The sequence below is a fragment of the Diceros bicornis genome, chromosome 31, assembly GCF_020826845.1.
Source record: "Diceros bicornis minor isolate mBicDic1 chromosome 31, mDicBic1.mat.cur, whole genome shotgun sequence".
In the NCBI taxonomy this organism is placed as follows: domain Eukaryota; kingdom Metazoa; phylum Chordata; class Mammalia; order Perissodactyla; family Rhinocerotidae; genus Diceros; species Diceros bicornis.
In genome coordinates this window covers 5,944,864-5,965,164 of record NC_080770.1, presented here as the reverse complement: position 1 = coordinate 5,965,164, position 20,301 = coordinate 5,944,864, and the positions used below count along the sequence as shown (strand labels likewise).

Here is a 20,301-nt window from a genome sequence, read left to right as displayed (position 1 = left end):
ACACTCCATCTCATGAAAGTGGGAGAGATGTGAAGTGATTACAGTTATGAACTTCCATGCACCAAATAACATACCTCAACATTCACAAAGCAGAAGCTAGTGGGAAGACAAGGTCTTTGGCAGCTGGAAACAACACATTTCAAACTCTGCAATAGGAAAACAGAGAAGGCGCCGTCCTTTCAATTTTGCTTGGGACATATAACCACATATCATGGCTCAGAGAAAGTTTTAGAACATTCCAGAGGGAGAGAGAGAACTAATACAGACAACAGTCTCTCATTATAAGGCAATAAAAATAACAAAACCAGGAAACAAAAAGATCCTAATATTTGTAGTTATAATATTTATTAATTTATAATATTCATATTTATAAGTATGTTTATAAATCTCTCTTAAAATGACTCATGCCAAAGAAGAAATCAAAGTTAAAAAAAAAAAAAAGAAGACGACCAAGAGGAAGGTTGCCACAGCTGAGAAAGAAAGAGGAGTGAAAATCAAGAGGAAGTGTTGCCAATACTAGGCCTGCTGAGAACGTTTACAGCCTGCTTTAAAATCGTTGAGATGAAAGAGAAGGATCAGAAAGAGGCCTTGAAGTATATTTCTCTTTTCCTCCTCTGCCCGGGATATTTTTGTTAAACACAGTTCAGTGAAAAAAACAAGGGTAATCAAAAAGAGTCTGTGGAAAGAACAAAGAAATAAGAGCGCCTTCAGTCTCTTGTTGTTGTTCTTATCGTATAAGCAAGAAGAGATTGTGTTATTAAAATGGAGGCCTGGTTGCAGGGGAGGGAGGAAGGCCGGGGGTCTGGGAAGGCTGATTAAGACCCGGGTAGTGTGCAGCTGGATCCCATGTGCTTAGTAATTTATAGCATCCTGACGTGAGATAAGTCATCTTATCTTTGACTGTGGTTTTTGCCTAACTCATTTATTACAACAAATGACTGGAAACCCAGAGCATTTGATTTATTCATCTATCAGCTTGCTCAAGCCCAGAACTAACCCAGAGAGAAAACATGGATGAGAAAACCATCTATCATTTTGAATTAAACACTTGTTACCAAATCATGAAAATTTGTCCTTTATCCAACCTATGTCCAAAATCAATAATAATAGGTCATGCCTTGGGAACAAGGTGACTTGAAGACTTCAACTAAATCTCTAGCCTTTCATGAACTTGAGCTTCAACCTTCGAAGACAACAGCACATTGAGCTGGGCAGTAAATGATCCAGTAATCTCAACGCTGATGTGAAAATTGTGACTTGCTTAATTTAAAACATCGTTTCACTGTGAAAATTTCAAGTTTTGTTTTGATTCTGGCTTCTAATGCTTACTGATAAGTATGCAGAAAGAGATACTTTGGGACTTTTTTATTACCATATTGCCAATTACTGCTTCTGTGTTTAAAAAATCTGCTTACTGCAAGCAGGGTACAGTCAATTTGTGCATATTGGATTTAATTTTCCGCTAAGCAAATAAAAATGCCTAAATGCAAAAAAAAAAAAAAAAAAAAGAAATCAAAGTTAAAATTGCAGAACTTCTAGCAAATTATGAGAAAGGAGCACCATATATCAGAAGCATTGATCTGCTTGTCTCCATTACTCTGGCTTTATAATTAGTCTTGCTACCTGGCAGGGCGGGTCCCTCCCCCTTGTTCTTCTTCAGAATTGGCTTGGCTGTTCTTGGTCTTTTATTCTTCTATACACATTTTAGCATCAGTTTTCCCAGTTCCTTGAAAAGCCTTGATGGGCTTTTGATTAGAATTTGCAGTGAGTTTATAGGTTAATTTGGAGAGAGGTGACATCTTTATGATATTAAGTCACCCCACCTGGTAAAGTCCCCTGAGCAGCTGAGGTGCTGGCTGGAGGTGAAGGGAACGTGGATTCATGAAGGAGGAAGGAAGCCATAAATACTGTCTATACTATTATGACCCGTTGCAGCCCCCTCCATATGTCCTTTGTGGCTCTGGGTTTTGTATATTGGGAGGAAATTGTCTTTGTGAAGTGCAAAGTGGTCACGGGAGGAAGAACGTGTGACAGAAGACAAACAGCTCAACCTGTTTCTAATAATAAACACTTAACAGGCTTTTTCTTTTTGCTAATTTACAAGATAGAGCGTGGCATTTCTACAAACTGAACCCTGGAGAAATGGGGAAGATGAGGCCCACGTTTCCCACAGTTTAGGATTAGTGGAGGGATGTGAGCTCTTCCTGGTGTCTGTCATCCCAAATGGCCATCAAGGGCTACATTGGGCAAAGAAGAAACTAGAGCTTTTGTATTAAGGGACAAAGGGGTGTAGGCAGGACTTCAAGGGATGACTTGGGGACAGGCAAAGGGCCAATGTGGAGACACGTCAGATACCTAGACTTGATCTGCTGGGTGTATGAATGTGAGTCTGCTGCTAGGAAGGTGCCAGGATGGGTGGGCCATGGGGACTGTACTGGGACTGGGACCTGTCCCAACTGAGACCCCACAGGTCCCCCCTGATGGAGACTGCAGATGGTTTCCAGTGCTTCAGGGCCAGTACAAGCCGAGGAGGGACAAGGAGACACTGGGAGGCTGACAGGGAGTGGTTCTCATGCCAGGACTAGAGAGTCTGCAGAGCATGCCAGGGCACCCTGTGCTGGAGAGCAGGGAGGGAGACCTGGGCTAGATGGGTCATTAATTGGGTTGCTTGCCCCAAATGTGCACACTTTGTCCTATGTGTACCCTCTCAGCCATGCCTGATCGACTTCACCTTCTCGAGTTTAAATTAATGGTAAAAAAAAAAAAAAAAATAGGGAGCTTTCCAGTTCAAGATAGCAGAGTACAACCTGAAATTCACCCTGTCCTCAAACACATCAAAATCAGAGAAGAAAAAAATGTTCCTAATGAAATCTCAGCCACACAGAAATGAAAAAGAGAATTCTGTGTAGACTTGAAATAAGCCTCTCTCTGAAGGGAAGAAACAGGAAAAAACTCACAGCCCAGAGCGGGAACTGAAGCCTTGTGTCTTAGCCAGGAAGCAGCCAGGCTGAATGCACAGGGCTTGGGGCCCAGTCCTCAGTCTGTACCCAGCGCTGGAGAGCAAAGCTGAGAGACCCCCGTGACTGGGGCCAGGTCTCCACCAGCAGCATGAGGGCCAGATATGCCCTCCCTGCCAAGTCACAAATGGGACCAACTCAGAAAACAGGAGTGCAGAACTGGGGAGGGAAGGGAGTAAAGAGGAAAGCAAGATAGCCTGTTTCTGTTTCATATTCAACAGGAGGATAGGAATATTAATTACCTTTTGCTGGAAAAAAATCTAGATATGACTTAAAATGTAAGAGAAACCACTACAAACAGAAATTAAAATGTATAACTTCCAAACCAATAGTGGGGAAGAAGAGAATAGCGTGCGCGCGCGCACACACACACACACACACACACACCCCTCAACTAATTCAATAGAAGACGGGAAAATAGAGGAAAAAAGAGAGAGAGAGAGAAAGAATGCTAAATAGAAAACACGATATAATACGGCAGATATAACTCCCAGTGGTGATACCAATAAATGTAAATGGGTCAAACTCGCTTTTTAAAAGACAGACACTGATTGGATTAAAATTAAACAAAATGAAATTTAATTAGATATTGTTTTCAAGAGGCATTCCTAAAACGAGAGAAAAACTGAATAAAAAGACAGGAAAAATACCATAAAAAGAAAGCGTGTGTAGCAATAGTAGTATCAGAGAACCTAGACCTCAAGGCAAAATCCTTAAAAAAGACACAGACAAATATTTCATATTAGAAAAAGGAACAATCCATCAAGAAAACATTCTTTAAAATATAGGTGTTCAAAATTGGCTCAAGGATATAAACAAATAACCATAAAAGAAATGGAAACAGTGATCAGATCACCCCTAAGCAGAGGCCCCAGCTCCAAATGGCCTTATAGTGAGTTCTAGTTACACTTCCAGAAATGATAATTTTCACCCTCAGCAAACTCCTGCAATGTATAGGAAAAGGTGGAAAGTGGCCCACCTCCTTTTAACAAAACTAGACAAGATCCCCTGGAGAAAATAAAACTATAGGCTACCCTCACTTATGAGCATTGATGTAAAAAGCAATCCAGCAGTGCAATGAAAGAATATTACAGCACGACCAAAAGTTTGTCCCCAGAATAATAAAAAATGAGAACAGCAAACACTTACATATTACTAGATGCCAGGCCCTGTTCTAAGGACTTTGCAGAGATTAAAACATTTAATCATCACAATGATGTCATGAGGCACAGAGAGGTCAAGGGACTTGCCCAATGCCACACAGCTGATAAGTGGTAGAGCCCAAGATTTAGTCCCAACTGGCTTCAATCTGCTCTCTTTGCTGCCTCACTCTGCCGCTCCTTTAGGTCAACAATTCAATAGATTAGCAAAAAGATTGATGTAATTAAGAAGAAAGAAGAAAAACAATATGATCATCTCAGATGCAGAAGAATCATTCATTGAAACTGAGCACCCCTTCATGATAAAAGTGTGCCTTGGAAGGGAGTTTCCTTAATATAATCAAGGTCTCTTTCAAAAGTCTCAGCAAACCTCGTACTTACAGGTTGCCATGACTATCATCACACAGGTATGTGCAAGCATTTTACCTTCCTGCCTGATGGGAGGAGAAACCCATTTCCAAAGGTGCCTCTGGGCAACCGACCAAGCCACGCCCAGATCTGGTAAGGCAGTTCAATTTTATTGTCTGGAACCAGTGATACACACATTTATAAGCAAGTCATTTGGAGGTTAAAGGTCCTTCCTCAGGATGCAGCAGGTGTTAGGAAAGGTAGTTCTGATTGATGGGGGAAGAGGACGTGGAAGGCAATAAATTCCTGTGACACCCACTTGCGGGAATTCGGTTTCTGAGCAGCCAGAGGCTGGCCTGAGGAAATCTAAAGGCATGTGAAACGAAGAGGAGGAACATAAATTCTAACAAATGGAATTGGGGACTTTAATATTTAATATTAAGCTTTTACATGCTTCCATTAAAGTCACACCTTATATAAGGACGCTCACTACTACCACCACTATTCAGCCTTATTCTGAAGCTCTTAGTTGGTGCAATAAGATAAGAAAAAGAAACTAGATCCTGATATTAGAAAGGAAGATACTAGGGGCCGACCCCGTGGCTTATCGGTTAAGTGCACGCCCTCTGTTACTGGTGGCCCGGGTTCGGATCCCAGGCATGCACCGACGCACTGCTTCTCCGGCCATGCTGAGGCCGCGTCCCACATACAGCAACTAGAAGGATGTGCAGCTATGATGTACAACTACCTACTGGGGCTTTGGGGGAAAAATAAATAAACAAATAAAAAAAATTTTTTTAAAAAAAAAAGAAAGGAAGATACTAGACTCTCATTATTTCTCAACAATATGATTATCAGCATAGAAAACAGAAATGCTTCAATGGACAAAATTTTCTTTCTTTTTCTTTTTTCTTTTTTGCTGAGGAAGACTCGCTCTGAGCTAACATCTGTTACCAACCTTCCTCTTTTTTTTTTTTTGCTTGAGGAAGATTAGTCCTGAGCTAACATCTGTGCCAGTCTTCCTCTATTTTGTATGTGGGTCGCCACCACAGCATGGCTGACGAGTGGTGTAGGTCCAAGCCCGGGATCCGAAGCAGAGCATGCTGAACTTAACCACTATGCCACAGGGCTGGCCCCTACAATGGCCAAACTTTTATACAGGGGAGTCCATGAAGGGATCCAGATACAAAATCAATAAAGGCAACTTGATAGTGCTCTATTCACAAACAATAACTGATCAGAAAATGTACAGAACACAGATCACAAAAACATCAAAACACAAAACATCACATAAATTCCTATATTCAAATATGTGCAGAATTTTAAGAAAAAATTCTAAATGTTTAGCAAAGGATCTAAAAGATCTGAAAAATGAGGATTTTTTTCAGGGGTGGGAAGACTCAATATTGTAAAGATGTGGCTCTTCTCCAAATTAATCTATAATCTGGTGCATCAAGTCAAACATTCTTTGGGCATTTGCCGTGTGCCAGGCACTGCTCGTTTACTTTTCTCAACAACGCTAACAAATGCTCCTTTAGGGTATATGTTATCCTAATTTCCCACTAGAGGAAACTGAGGCACAGGTCATAAAATCACAGAGGTAGTAAGTGATGGAAGGATTTTGAATCCAGGTCCTTAACCTTGAAACTCTGGTATCACCTGTAGATAATCATGTTTCTAAATCTATTCAATCAACATGGACTAATCTCAAAAACATAGTGTTGAGGGGGCTGGCCTGGTGGTGCAGTGGTTAAGTGCACGCGCTCCGCTTCAGTGGCCCGGGGTTCACCGATTCAGATCCCAGGCTTGCACTGACGCACCGCTTGTCAAGCCATGCTGTGCTGGTGTCCCATATAAAGTAGAGCACAGATGGGCACAGATGTTAGCCCAGGGCCAGTCTTCCTCAGCAAAAAGAGGAGGACTGGCATCTGATGTTACCTCAGGGCAGATCTTCCTCACACACAAAAAAACAAAAAACATAGTGTTGAATGAAGCAAAGGCAAGCTGAAGAATCGTGTTATAGCAAGATACTATCACTACAAATTAAAAGCACCCAACACTCATATTTTTCTGCGGGTAAATACATGTACAAGTAAAGGTATTTTTTTAAAAGAATTGGAAGATAATATTGGATTCAACAGCATTTGGTTCCGGGGTGGAGGGGCTTTTGTCTTTTCTGTTAAGGTCTAAATTTTTAAGGATCAGTATATTCCTAGCTACTGTGAAATGTTTTTAAATCACCTAGAGAACAGAGTGGCAACAAAAAAGCAAAAATGATAATGGAGATTAAGTCAGGGTGGTGAAAACATGTTACTACTTTCTTGTTTCTTTTCTGTATCTCTTAAATCTCCAACAAAGGAAAAACATTGTTTTTTTTCCTTTTCCAAATACAAAGTTAGATTCCAATGTTGAGTAAGCACCTCCCTTGAACAGCTCTGTGCTGGGGAGTCCAAGAAGAGAGAAGCTCCGATCACGCACAGTCACACTGGACCTGTGGCAATAGTTGCCCAAGACGGTTGTATGGAGCGCTGGAAGAAAGCTTCCTGCGGAGGTGACATCCGATGGGCTCTACAGGAGGAGGAGGAAGCGGAAGACGAGGGATCCTCTGGTGCAAACCCAGCTTGTGTGGGCAGAGCCATCTGCGCAGGACCTTGCATGCCAGGCCAAGGTGCTCAGGCTTTGTCCTGAGGACACTGGGGAACCACCAAGGGTCTTATGCAGGGGAGGGGCAAAATGGATGTGAAGTTACAACAATCCTGCTTGCGTCATGGTGCAAAGAAGGGATTGGAGGGGCCAAGAATCAGGCTGGGAGACCTCAAAGAGGTTTTGCAAAATTCCAGGTGAAAGCTGACGGTCATGGCTGTGGGGCAGGGCCTGAGGGCACAAGAGCAGGAAGTGTTCAAAAAAGGCCGAGTTGGCAGGACGCAGTGGATCTGGGGACAGGGAGGCTTCTGGCCTGGAGGCTGGTGGGGAAGGCAGATGTGGACAGTGGCATAGAATGGGACAGGGGCAGAGGGAGAGGTGAGCGCCAGGGCTTCCTGGCAGGTGACACTGAGTGGAGCCTGGCAATTGTGCTCTAGAGGAGTGGGGACTGAGTGGGGGAGTTCAGGGTCAGGGGACCTTAGGCTGAGTTCTGGCAGCTGTGCCATCCTGGGCAGGCCACTCAGCATTGCTAATACACTCTGTCCTCTTCTGAAAACAGGGGCTCATCACTCCTATGCCCTGGGTTGAGGGAGGATTAAGGAGATAACACATGGCAAGTGCCTGGCACAGAGCCTGGGCTGGATGAACAGGAGATCCTGCTCCTTACTCTCCATTTCCCATCACCCCACACCCAGCCTTCTCCCATCCGCAGCATCCCCAGGCTGCCTTCTCCCCACGGCCTGGTGTTCCCTTGACACGGTTAGGGAGGGATGAGTTAGGAATCCACCCTCTGGCTCCATCCAGCCCCCCTTCTCCTGCCCCAGAAGGAGGGATCCACGGACTCAGGTCTGAGCCCTGGATTAGCTGTGTAATCCCCAGCACTGTCTGGGCAATCTCTTTCCCTGCCCAGGAGAGGGGCCCCAGGGCTGGGAGCCAGGACTGCTGGGCCCTGGGCCTGGTACTGCCCTGCCCAGCTGTGAGACCTCAGACAAGGTGCCCAGGCTCTTGGGGCCTCTTTTGGGAAGACCACTGACATCCTGCAATGACGGTCACACGTGTGTCAGCTGCTCTGTGGGTTTGCTGTGTGCGGGGCGCTCTGGGAAGGAGGAAAGGCCTGGGTTGGATTCCAGCTCTACCCCTTGGCAGCCTCATGCCCGTTGACAGAGATGAAACCTCCATGGGCCTCCATATTTTTCATGTATACAATGGAGTTGACATTATCCAGGGCTGCTGTGGGGAGTATACGACAAAATAAGGGCAAATGAGGTTTTGTAAATAGCACATTTCTCAAGCGATAAGAAAGGATGATTACAGGACAAGAGAATAGAAGAGCTGGGAAGAGAAGATAAAAAAGGACACACTTATCACGGGACCAGGGCAAGGTCTCAGAGTCAAAGGGTTCCAGAGAACTGAAGAAAGACAAGAGTGAATCAGGCTTCCAGGACTTCCCCAGGAGGCAAGAGACAGAGGAGCTCTCAGGTCAAGGGAGCACCTGTATGGGGGGTATAGCCACACTAATGCCCTATAGCCCCAAGAGGAAGCGGTCCTGGGGGGCAGGAGGGACCTGATGTGGCCTGGGCCTGATGACCCTATGGGGGAGGGGTGGAGTCCTTAAATGCCAGGCCAGGGTCTGATTACGAAGGCAGTAGGGGCCATTCCAGGATTTTGAACAGGAGTGCCAAGTGCCGGACTCTCCTGACGGAGCCGAGGAGGGAACGGCTGCAAGAGCTTGTGCTATCTACTGACCATCTCCACCCTCTAGCCTCACCCCAACCTAGGACTCTAGACGCACCTCCTCTGGGAAGACCTCCGCCAACAACCCCCTGCCTGTCTCTGGAGCTGCCTTGGCTCTCTGCAGCTAATCAGCAATCCCTTCCTTGAGCCCAAGGGTGGGACTGGGGGAGGGACTGGGGGAGATCACAGTCTGAGAGGGCTTGGCCTGGGCCAGAATAACTACAAGGTAGTCAAGAGGGTCAGACTGTAACCGGCCTGATTCCTCCTCCTCCCCCCCATACACTTGTGCATACAGCAGGTGCACACTAAATGCGGAACCTGTAGAAAGTGGAAAACACTAGAACCCTGCAGAAGGGACAAGCGAGGTTTGTTTCCTTGGGGTTTGAAAGGGTAGGGGTCCGGAGGCTAACGCGAAGAAGCCGAGCAGGCGAGCAGGGAAGTAAGTGCCAGCCCCGCAGAGGGAGGAAGGCGGGCCGGAGGCCGGCGGGACTACATCTCCCAGCAGCCTCAGCTACAGAGAGTCTACTTCCGGCCTCTTCGCCCTCCAGGGAGGAGGCGGGGCCGAGGGCGGGGCGGCAGAGGCGCAGGGAAGCTTGGGCGCGCCACTGGGGCTAGGGTTCGTGACGTTCTTCCTGTGCGCCGCCTAGCGTTTGGGTTGCGCCGGGTCCTCAGCCTCAGAGCTGTGAAGGTGACAGCGGGAGGTGACCGTGCTGGCCCCCGCGATGCTGGCGGCACGGCGGCTGCTCGGCGCGTCGCTCCCCGCGCGGGTGTCTGTGCGTTTCAGCGGCGACACGGTGAGGCCCGGCCTGGCTCAGGCCAGGGGTGTTCGCGGGCCGGGTTTCGCTGCCGCGGCTCTGTGCGCGCGGTCCCTTGGGTCTGTAGTGCCTTCTGGAGAGGCCGCCTCATCTCCCCAGCCCGGCGGGAAGGTCCCCGCTTCGGCCTGGGAGTAGAAGAGGAACGACTTCCCCCCAGCCCTCCGGCTCCTTAGCTTCTCTTATTTAACAGCCCCGCGGCAGAGCGGGAAGTTTTGCAGGTGGCAAAGTGTCTTTGTCTCATTCCTCCGTTGCCACAACCTTGTAGGGCGTGAGGGAGTCGTTGCCCCATTTTACAGATGCAGGAAACAGCTTTGGAGAGGGATGTGCGTCGCCTGACTTCCCCTCGTCCAGCGCTTTGCTCCCTGCGGTGGCTTTTAAGTGGGTGGGAGTCTGGAACCAGGTCCCCTTAGCCCTCAGCTGGGGCACTCGCCACTGGGTCATGTGAAATTCCATCCCCCACCTCTCTTCGTCAGTTTTATCCCAAGTGGGCCTCCCTCCATCACCTTTGTGTCCCAGCCCCAGGAGGCATTTCTTTTCCATCAGTAAATGCATTTTGCCTCCGGCAGAGTGAGTAACATAAGGCTCTGGCCTAACGAAGTTTTGGTCCAGCAGGACAGCCAGATAACTAAATGGACACGACATCACACTGGGCTCAGGGAGGTAGTGTGGTCCTGTGGTTCAGGTGTGGGCTTTTGCCCGGACAGACTTGAGCTCAAATTCCATCTGCTGCTTTTGGCTGTGCGCCCTTCCATAAGTTCATTTTGCTCTGAGCCTCAGTTTCCTCCTTTGTGAAATGGAGGAAATCATTCCTGTCTCAGAGTTATGAGGATGAAATGGGGTTTGGATGTAAAATGCTTAGCCTGCTAACCAGGAAGTGCTTACTTAGTGGCGGTGGTAGCTGTGATGCTACAGAGGGTTCTGAGGTTTAGGCCCCTACTGACTCCCCAGCCTAGCCCCTTTTAATCAGGGGGACCCAAGAGTCCTTAGCTTCTGGCCTGGGCCCTCGCGGTCCCACGGCTTTGTTGGGCCTCCTGACCCTCTGTGTCCCCAGACAGCGCCCAAGAAAACCTCATTTGGCTCACTGAAGGATGAAGACCGGATCTTCACCAACCTGTATGGCCGCCATGACTGGAGGTGAGACTGCCCTTAGCCTGGTGGGTCCTGGGGCAGATCCTCCCCTTCACTGCCTTCCCCACTCTGTCCAGGCTGAAAGGTGCCCAGAGCCGGGGCGACTGGTACAAGACAAAAGAGATCCTGCTGAAGGGGCCTGACTGGATCCTGGGTGAGGTCAAGACGTCGGGCCTGCGGGGCCGTGGAGGCGCTGGCTTCCCCACTGGCCTCAAGTGGAGCTTCATGAATAAGCCCTCAGATGGCAGGTGTGTGTAGGGAGGCAGCGATGGGGTTGCAGGAGAGACCTTGGGGGTGGCTGGGGCTGCCCGGGCCTTTCCTCTGTTTCCTTGGAAACTAAGAGTGAATGAAATGGGAAAGTGTTACCAGAGCTTAATTAGATGGGACTGAATTCTCTCTGGTCTTCCTTAGGAGAGACTTGAGGGGTAGCAGAATCAACACAAGATTTTGTCAGGCAGACTTAATTGATCAATTCCTAGCTCTGCCTTCCACACATCATACCTTTGGGCAGTCTCCTAACCTTTTTGAACCTCAGTTGTTTTGGGTTTTTTTAAATTTATTTTGTAAATTGATATAATAATTGTGCAAGGATTAATGAGATAATGTTTGTACAGCTTTTGGCCTGCACATTGGTTGGCACATAGAAAGCAAACGATAAACATTAGCTACTTTACTTCTTTTTGGCCCCAGAGATGTCGTGGAGGTTCAGGAAGGCTCTTTGTGACCAAGAGCAGAATTTGGGCTCTTGGGAAAGCACAAGGAGAGACAGCTAGATTTAGCAGAACAAAGACCTTTCCTGTGCTCATAGCCACCCACAGATGGAATAGTCAGTGAGCTCCCTGTCATTGGTGGTGAGCAAGCAGAGCCCCTGGGAACATGTTGGGAGGGCAGAGAGGGATTGGCTGTCAGAGGAGACATCTTTGAGGCTTCCCTGGGTGGAGTGGGGTGGCATGTGGTTGATGGCCCAGCCCTGATGGCCCATAGCCTGACCGACCTGCTGGCCCCACAGGCCCAAGTATCTGGTGGTGAACGCGGATGAGGGGGAGCCGGGCACCTGCAAGGACCGGGAGATCATGCGCCACGATCCCCACAAACTGGTGGAAGGCTGCCTGGTTGGGGGCCGGGCCATGGGCGCCCGTGCAGCCTACATCTATGTCCGCGGGGAATTCTACAACGAGGCCTCCAATCTGCAGGTGGGCGGGGGGGTCCATCAGCAGGGGAGGAGGCGCTCAGTGTGACTCACAAGCCTGCTCACCTGGATAGTGGTTCTGAGATTTAGCACCTGATCTGTCTGAGGTCAGACTGGGTGAGGGGTGACCACCCCTGCATGTATCATGAACGGCACATGATCCCCCAAGTCTCCTTCTCTGGGCTCCTCCTGTGTCCTCTAGAGCCTCAACTGGGGAGGCCTTCCAGGACTCCTGGGTGGGATTGGGCTGGGGGATTCACATTCAGGCATTTTTCCTGCAAAAGAGTCAAGAGGTCATTTCAGGAATTCGCAGCTTGGTGACGTCTGTATCGATTGGTCCAGGGCCAGAGTCTCACACCTTTCCATTAGGCTCCTATCCGGCAGCGATGAGGGGTATGGGAATAGCACCTGGAACAGTGCTTGGCATGTAGGAGCATGATGTATAAGGGTTATTATTATTACATAGTTTAAAATAAACCTCAAGAGTCTTTTCTTCTACTACAGAAGCAGTACTTAACGCGTTATGAAGTTAGGAAACCACACGCATACAAAAAGAAAAATCTCCCACAGATCCACCACCTGGAGAAACTACTTGTTAAAATTTTCATTATATTCTTAAAGTCTTTCTTTTACTTGTAGTTGGAGGATTTTGTTAAATGTTATTACACAAGTAGCACGCACACTGTAAAAATCCTCACCCCTCTCCCAGAGTGTCCTGGGACACTCTGGTCATGTCCAAAGGGAGCTTTCGCCCTGGACTTTGGTGATGGGCTCACTGGGCCGGTACCCCGCCCTCTAAAACACGGTGTCCCCAGGCTCTCAGGGCCGGTGCCCTCACACCCCTCTCCACAGGTGGCCATCCGAGAGGCCTACGAGGCTGGTCTGATTGGCAAGAACGCCTGTGGCTCCGGCTACGATTTTGATGTGTTCGTGGTGCGCGGGGCTGGGGCCTACATCTGCGGGGAGGAGACAGCGCTCATCGAGTCCCTTGAGGGCAAGCAGGGCAAGCCCCGCCTGAAGCCGCCCTTCCCTGCAGACGTGGGTAAGACCTGGCCCGATCCTGGGCCTTGTCTCTGTCCTGTGGAGCCCGGGATCAGGGTTCAGGTTCCCACTGGTAGTTCTTAGGGAATTTCTGAGTTCCTGCTGGACTGGGGGCCAGGCACAGAGAGTAGGGAGGTAACATAGAGACTCTACCAGTGCCACCTGCAGTCTCTCATGCTGCCTCTGCCCTCACGGCAGACACCCAGGTTCCCTCCAGCCCTCCGGGAGCCAGGGGCAGAGTGGTGAACAGGTGATGCAGCTCCTGCTGGACTTTGGGCTCCAGTGGGGGATGAGAATGATAAAGGGGTGAAAGTGGGGCTCTCTGCCATGGGAGCAAGAACCTGGGACAGACCCCACGGCCAGGAAACCAGCCCCAACCCGTCCCCACCTGTTGGCAGCCGCCAGTCTCTTGTCCCATTTCCCCCGCAGGAGTGTTCGGCTGCCCCACAACTGTGGCCAATGTGGAGACAGTGGCCGTGTCTCCCACCATCTGCCGCCGCGGGGGTGCATGGTTTGCCAGCTTCGGCCGCGAGCGCAACTCGGGCACCAAACTGTTCAACATCTCTGGCCACGTTAACCACCCTTGCACCGTGGAGGAGGAGATGTCTGTGCCGCTGAAGGAACTGATTGAAAAGCATGCCGGTGAGGCCTGGGGCCAGCCAGGTGGGGGACGGGCCAGGGTGTCTGTGAAGAGAGCCAGGAGTGGGAGGGCCTCAGGAACTGGGGCTGGGGTGGGGGCTGACAAGGGTGTGTCAGCCCTAGCCCTGATCATCCATCCTTTTGGGGACTGACTGGGGCCCCAGGGGGTGTCACGGGTGGCTGGGACAACCTCCTTGCTGTGATCCCTGGCGGCTCGTCCACCCCACTGATCCCCAAGTCTGTGTGTGAGACGGTGCTAATGGACTTCGACGCACTGGTGCAGGCACAGACGGGCCTGGGCACGGCCGCGGTGATCGTCATGGACCGCTCGGTAAGGGCTGGAACTCACCCCCCACCCAGTCCCTGCCTTATGCCAGCCTGCTTAGCACCCCTCCTGGGCTTCTCTGAGAACTCCTGCCAGCTCTCAGGTCCCAGTTCCTGCAGCCTGAGATACAGTGAGGTGGGAGAGGAAGGGAGCAACGCTGCTCTGGGGGGAATGCCCATGGAGTCTGGGCAGTGCAGGGAGGGTGGAGGAGGTGCCCAGAATGCCATTGGAATCAGGAGAGGGGGTGCTGCTGGGGGGCTCAGGTTCAGCCCTTGGGTGCCTGCTCACTGTCCCTTGTCGCCCCAGACAGACGTTGTGAAAGCCATCGCCCGCCTCATTGAGTTCTACAAGCATGAGAGCTGTGGCCAGTGCACCCCATGCCGCGAGGGTGAGCACCCCGGGCTGGGTGGTGCCTTTCTCTGTGACTTAGCCAGGGCCTTGGTCCAGCACAGGACAAAGGTGGAGTGGGCCCTGGACCCTGAGTAAACAGCTGCTGCTTCCCAGCCTGCTGTGGCTTCTCTTAGCCCACCCCTCATGTGGCCTGCACCCCTCGAGCGCCACCCCCACGCCCCACCTCGGGGAGACCATCAGGCCCTCTCGCTGCCGTGCCTGCAGGTGTGGACTGGATGAACAAAGTGATGGCCCGCTTCGTGCGGGGGGACGCCCGGCCGGCCGAGATCGACTCCCTGTGGGAGATCAGCAAGCAGATAGAGGGCCACACCATTTGTGCGCTGGGCGACGGGGCCGCCTGGCCCGTGCAGGTACTTGCTGCCCCGCTGCGTGCCCCTTGGCTCGGGTGCTGGGAGCCTAGGGCGTTGGGGGATTTTCAGACCCCGCATCACATGCTGCCGCCCACCCCCAGGGCCTGATCCGCCACTTCCGGCCAGAGCTCGAGGAGCGGATGCAGCAGTTTGCCCAGCAGCACCAGGCCAGGCAAGCTGCCTCCTGAGCCTGTCGCCCTGGGCTGGTGTCCGTCTGTCCAATGGCTGGCCAATAAAACAAGTGCTGCCCACTCCTCTGTTGTAGCTTCTCTGTGGCCTTGTCCTCACCCTGCCACCGTGGCCCACTACTCCTGGAGGCCTGTTTCCCTGACAGACCTGGGGGCTTGGGAGGGACAGGCCAGCTCAAGGTCATGTCGTGAATCCACACCTTGGCCTCCTGTGGGTCAGTCTGTCCTAGGGCATCCTGGGCACCCATTCCTCAGTGCAGGAAGCAGGGGCGGGCAGGCAGGCTTTCCCGTGTGTGGTGAGGGGAAAGCTGTGGCCTGGGGTCCAGACCTGGGATCCTGGAGAGGGGAGCAAGGAGAACGGGGCCAGTCTGCCCTGTGAGGTGATGGGAAGGGAAAGAACAGGCTGGGCAGTCTGGTTTGGAGGAGAGGTTTATTCTTGCTTCATGATTTGGCAGTGGGGTGAATGTGAAAGGGGGGAAGGGAGGAAACAATGGACTAGGGACTGGGCGCAGTGGGTGAGGCAGCCCCAGGTCCTCCCAGCTCTGGAGACGTCCGTGGGTCAGTTTAGGGGAGCAGCAGTGAGCAGGGCCAGGCGCCGCTGCTAGTCGCTGAGCTGGAGGGGTGCACCGTCCAGCGGGTGCCACAGCTCCAGCCGGCGGTCACTGTGGCTCAGGCACTCGCGCCAGTGCTGCTGGCACTCCCCACTGGCCCGGCCACTCAGCTGCACCCCGCCTGGGTTGGGGGATGGGGTCAGGAGCCGTGTAGGAGCCCATTGGGCCCCACACCCCAGATTCCCTGCATTCCCACTCACCAATGAAGTCGTCAGCCGTGGCCAGGTCGTAGTCCCATACAGTCACGAGCAGCGTCTTCTGGGCCAGCTCCTCTCTGGGGCCTGCATAGAAGAATTCCTGCAGGGAAGGGGGCAGAAAGGCAGGAAGGAGGTGGCCTCGGGTCCTTCGCAGCTTCAGAAACAAGCTCAGGCAGGTGAGTGGCTCAGGTTAGCTGGAACCTGCACTTTCTGACTGAGCCAGGACGGCCTCCACCCAGCCCTGTCCTACCTCGTTGAACTCGGGGTTCAGGGTCTTCTTCCGAACACTGGTCTTGTATTTAGATTTCTTCCCCACGTTTGGATGCAGGAAACTGATTGGGGAGGGGAGGGGAGGATTAGATGTGGCCCCGGAGAGGTCAGCCCCTGCTGCCCACCTGTCCACCCATTCACACTCACAGGCGGACGAAGGGGTCCGAGTAGCCGTTGGCATCCATGGGGGCAAGGTGGGCGCAGCGCAGCACGCCCACCAGCAGGCCGCCCCGCTGAGAGCTGTAGCACAGTGAGAGCAGGATGCGCCCGCGTTCCTCCCCGGCCGCCTCAGCCTCCACCTCTTCCTGCAAGGGTGGGTGGGGGTCAGCCCCAGCACAGCCCAAAGCCCACCCACCTACCCATGTCGGCCTGGATGTGAGAATTCAGACTGGCTGCAAAGAAATCAGGGCCAACCATTTAATTGCATGATTCAATTTCCAAAAACAGTCACTGGCCTAGTGCCCTGGAAGGGAACTTACAGGACAGCTGTACCCTCTGGGGCCTGGTCAGGCCATGTGACTGGTCAGTTCAGTGCATCTCTCATGGAGGGGAAGGGAAGTGATGTCTCTGAGTACCACAGACATGCCAGGAGCTTCCCAAGTGGCCTCCCACCATGTGCCCATCACTATCCTCCTGCAGGGCAAGCCCCGTGTCACGGAAGCAGTTCTCCACCCAGGGACATAACGGGGCTCTTCAGCTACAAAACCCACCCTCTTCACCCCCATCACCCAGGAGACCAGATCCTGAATGTCCTCTGCCACACTCGGCCCCTGGTGCTTCCAGAGGGACTCAGAGGGCGTCTGGGAAGAATGTCCCACTCTCACACTTATCGTAGGATTCCATTTGGTTGGCAGAAAGCCTGACCACCTGGCTCACAGTCAGTTCTCAGTAAGGGAGTGCTCCGTGAGCACCCACCGTGTGCTCTGGCGCTGCTGTGTGTGGGGTCTGGGGCAGGAAGTGGGAGTCCCGCATTGGTGGGACTCGCCTGGCCTTGGCTAATCAGCAGCTGCAGCAACTTGTGGCTCCACCAGGGGGCAGGGCAGCAGCACCTGGCCCTTCCATGGGACCTTGCCACCTCAGCCTTGCGGATGCCACGCCCCTGCTGGGCCCCAGGGGTTCTGGCCAGGTCTTTGGTCTCCCATGGGGCCCCCTGTAGTCACCTTCACTGCCTCTTGACAAGGGCCTGTCTAGGGCTACCTGCCCCAGCGGCTGACCTAGCAGCCAGGGAGCCCCACCCCTATCCATTCTTTCCTGGACCTTGACCTCCCAGCTTGGAACAGAGACAAATCCCACCAGTTCCAGCCTCTGCCTCAAGGTGGCCTGAGTCTCTGCGCCCCACAGCATCGCGGGGCTGCCCTGGCAGGGGAGTCACCCTCTCTGCCCTGCCACTGGGAACTGGCTGTTCCCTGGGGCAACGAGTACCCACAGGGCCCATGAGAGAGAGGGCCTCAGTTTCTCCAAGGCTCCCTGGGCCTGGACCACTGCCCAGCCCATCTTGGTCCCTGCGTGACCCACTTCAGCCTGGACCACCCCAGGCCTGCCCACCCCGCTCCCTGCTGGGTCCCACCGTCCTACCCACCTCCTCATACAGGGACATGCCACGGGCTGTGTCCAGGCTCTTAGGTCTCTTGGTCTGAACAGAGAGCCTGGTCACCTTGGCTGGATACTGCCCAGTGCCCCCTCCCTGCTCCTCCCATCTCCAGCTCCCCCATCACAAGGTTCCTGGCCCCTAAAGCCCCACCTTGGACGCCAGCTCCACTCACCAGCCTCCGCTTCTCCAGGCACACGTCGAAGCTGCGGGCTCGGTTGGGCACCAGCTTCCTCAGGGGCACTCGGAGCTCCCCCAGGGGAGGCGCCCGCCGCCGTCGCCGCAGCCGCGGGTCCTCACACACGCACAGCCTGGAGGCCGCCCAGGTCAGACCTGGCCAGGCAAGCCCCCTCCGCCCCGCCCCCTCGAGGCCCAGGCCCGGTCCTTACCGCAGGGTCTTGCGCCCAGCGTCCTGGCGGGTGAAGCCGTGATAGGTGAGTGTCTCCTCCCAGACGGGCCCCCTTGTGCCCCGAACTGTGCGTGTCCGCAACTGGCTGGCCTGGGGGCCCGGCAGGGTGGGTCAGAGCCTCCTCGGGCCCAGGGACCCACACTGGCCCGCCTCCCTGACAGGGCCCCCAGTTGCCCATCCGGGCAATGGGGAGCTCCATGCCTGATGTCCAGGCCTTGAAGGGGAGGAGTAGGGCAGGGCCGGGTGGGTGCTCCAGGCTGGGTGTGCGGCCAAGGGGCAGTAGCAGGGCCTGGGGCTCGCCTCACCTTGCTGGCCCCAGGCAAGAGGTTGGCTTTGACATAGGTGTCCACGGAGCCTGAGGCAGGTGGCTTGAGGCCCTAGGAACAGACAGTGGATGTGGGGCAGGCCTGCGCCCCAGGCCCACGGGCCAGGGACCCCCGCCCCCATCCTCACCTTGGCACGATGAGCGGTGCAGTGCAGCGCACTGTTGTCCGCGTCAAAAAGAAGCGTGAACTCGAGGGTGCCCAGGGCAGCTAAGGGCGGGGGTGCAGGCAGGGTCAGCTCCTACCTCACCGCCCCCCCACAACACAATGCCTCTTGCCCTCCCCCTCCCCAGTCAATGCCTGGGGTGCCCCAGATGCCATCCTGGCTGGGCTGGGCACGGGGTGTCCCCCTTGTCCCCCACCCCAACTCACTGCTGTCATCTGAGTCTCCCTCTGGTTCTGGGTCGGATTGCGGCTGGGGTGCAGAGCTGATGGCGGGAGTCACTGCAGCGCGTGGGCCTGGGGCGCGCTGGGCGGGCTCCGCAAAGGGGTAGAAGTGCGGGAAGTAGTCGGAAATGAGGTGGATGGGCCGGATGGGGCCCGGGCTCACGTCGATGGCCATGTGCTCCTGCATGCTCACCCGCTGTGGCCGCCCCCGGCTCGCCGCCGCCATGCCTGTCATGGGGGCAAGGACAGGGGGGCGGGGACTCAGAGAAGTCCCTGCAGACTGGAGATGAGGGGAACGCACCAGGCCAACGAGACAGGGCCAAGAGGCATCACTGAGGGAGCCGACGGGGGGGTCCAGGTTGGCAGCCGGGACCTGAGGACGGAGCGCAGGGTCAAGGCGAGTTGGGGGGAGAAGTAGGGACTCCGGCCCGGATGGGGAGCCGGTGCGCTGGCAGTCAGGCCGGCTGGGCTACTTACCCTCCGAGAGCTCCTCCAGCTGGTCTGGTTCGATGCTGGCCCCAGCTGTGCGCCTAACAGAGGCAGCCGTGTGAGCAAGGCTGTGAGTGAGTGGGGGGAGCGGGACTGGGGGTGCTCAGAACCCAACTCCAGAGCTCAGGAGACCAGCACCTGCCTGCCCTCTACCCCGAGGCTCTGTTCCCCAGCTGGGGGGGGCCAGCCTCCCTCCTCCTCCCTCGCCCCCCTCCCCTCCCCATTCACACACTGTCAGAGAGTTATTTTTACCACTGTCATGTGGCCCTGCTCCCAGGTGAGGAGGCTGGAGGGCCAGAGGTGCCACAAGGGGTGTGAGGGGCAATGGGAGGGGTGTGTGGGGAGGAAAGTGTAGGTGAGAAGGGACGGGTGCAGGGGAGGGAGCATGTGGGGAGGCGTGTGGGGAGGGGGAGGGGTGGAGGGGGTGCATGGGAAGGTGAGAAGGGAGGGCTTGTGTGGAGAGGGGGAGGGGCGCCAGGGGAGGAGGGGCACCCAGGAGGAGGGCATCTGCAACCAGGTCCCCTTGCAGTAGCCAGCTCAAGCTTTTTAAAACATGACTCCTTCACCATCTCTCTCCCTCTCCCGGCTTGGAATAAAATCCTAACCCATTGCTGAGGCGTGTCCTCTGGCTACCTCACGGCAGCGGCCCCGAGTGGTGGGGTCCCTCCCCCACCTCCACATCACTCTTGGTTCCTGTGCACCCCCCATGTCCGTGCATGTGCTGCTCCTTCTGCCCCACTACCTCCTCTGCCCTTTGACCTGGCCCACTCCTGCCACCTTTGGTTTACAAATCCCTCCCTGCGGGGAAACTTGGCTGGTTTTCACCTGGTCAGCCTTCCCTTCCCTCTCTTCCCAGTGGTCCTTTGGGCCACCCCTTCCCTACTCTCAGTCCAGGAGATTTACCCTCCTCCCCAGGCCTGTGCCCCAGACCTTGCCAATCCACGAATTCCACATCCGGCAGGCCACGTGGCAAGCCCAGGGAAGGGCATGTGACCCACGGCAGGCAGTAAAGTGCAATTCTGGGTGAGACTGGCTGAGA

The 20,301-nt window shown here is 53.7% G+C and overlaps 2 protein-coding genes across 2 annotated transcripts; one reads left to right on the top strand and one right to left on the bottom strand.

Moving 5' to 3' along the window:
- The first annotated feature begins 9,562 nt into the window (after positions 1–9,562).
- NDUFV1 (NADH:ubiquinone oxidoreductase core subunit V1) lies at positions 9,563–15,054 on the top strand. Its single transcript, XM_058526238.1, has 10 exons — positions 9,563–9,696; positions 10,769–10,851; positions 10,923–11,093; positions 11,855–12,038; positions 12,887–13,076; positions 13,505–13,717; positions 13,879–14,045; positions 14,346–14,427; positions 14,655–14,800; positions 14,902–15,054. The coding sequence occupies exons 1-10, from the start codon at positions 9,625–9,627 to the stop codon at positions 14,986–14,988; spliced, it is 1,395 nt and encodes a 464-aa protein (XP_058382221.1). The 5' UTR covers positions 9,563–9,624; the 3' UTR covers positions 14,989–15,054.
- A 351-nt stretch (positions 15,055–15,405) lies between these two features.
- Positions 15,406–19,423, bottom strand: LOC131394748 (double C2-like domain-containing protein gamma). Its single transcript, XM_058526240.1, has 11 exons — positions 19,251–19,423; positions 18,759–19,146; positions 18,517–18,596; positions 18,369–18,440; positions 18,044–18,153; positions 17,830–17,965; positions 17,646–17,699; positions 16,214–16,371; positions 16,047–16,128; positions 15,800–15,896; positions 15,406–15,720 (listed from the first exon to the last, which is right to left on the bottom strand). The coding sequence occupies exons 2-11, from the start codon at positions 19,006–19,008 to the stop codon at positions 15,590–15,592; spliced, it is 1,170 nt and encodes a 389-aa protein (XP_058382223.1). The 5' UTR covers positions 19,009–19,146; positions 19,251–19,423; the 3' UTR covers positions 15,406–15,589.
- Between the last annotated feature and the right edge of the window lie 878 nt (positions 19,424–20,301).

Bases quoted from the DNA above. Each gene is read 5' to 3' on its own strand.
- NDUFV1 (XM_058526238.1), top strand. From the start codon at position 9,625: ATGCTGGCGGCACGGCGGCTGCTCGGCGCGTCGCTCCCCGCGCGGGTG. The intron at 12,039-12,886 runs GTGGGCGGGGGG...CCCTCTCCACAG, and splicing joins ACGAGGCCTCCAATCTGCAG to GTGGCCATCCGAGAGGCCTA. The intron at 14,801-14,901 runs GTACTTGCTGCC...GCCCACCCCCAG, and splicing joins GGGCCGCCTGGCCCGTGCAG to GGCCTGATCCGCCACTTCCG.
- LOC131394748 (XM_058526240.1), bottom strand. From the start codon at position 19,008: ATGACAGGCATGGCGGCGGCGAGCCGGGGGCGGCCACAGCGGGTGAGC. The intron at 18,597-18,758 runs GTGAGTTGGGGT...CCCCGCCCTTAG, and splicing joins GGGAGACTCAGATGACAGCA to CTGCCCTGGGCACCCTCGAG. The intron at 18,154-18,368 runs GTGAGGCGAGCC...CCGGGCCCCCAG, and splicing joins TCTTGCCTGGGGCCAGCAAG to GCCAGCCAGTTGCGGACACG.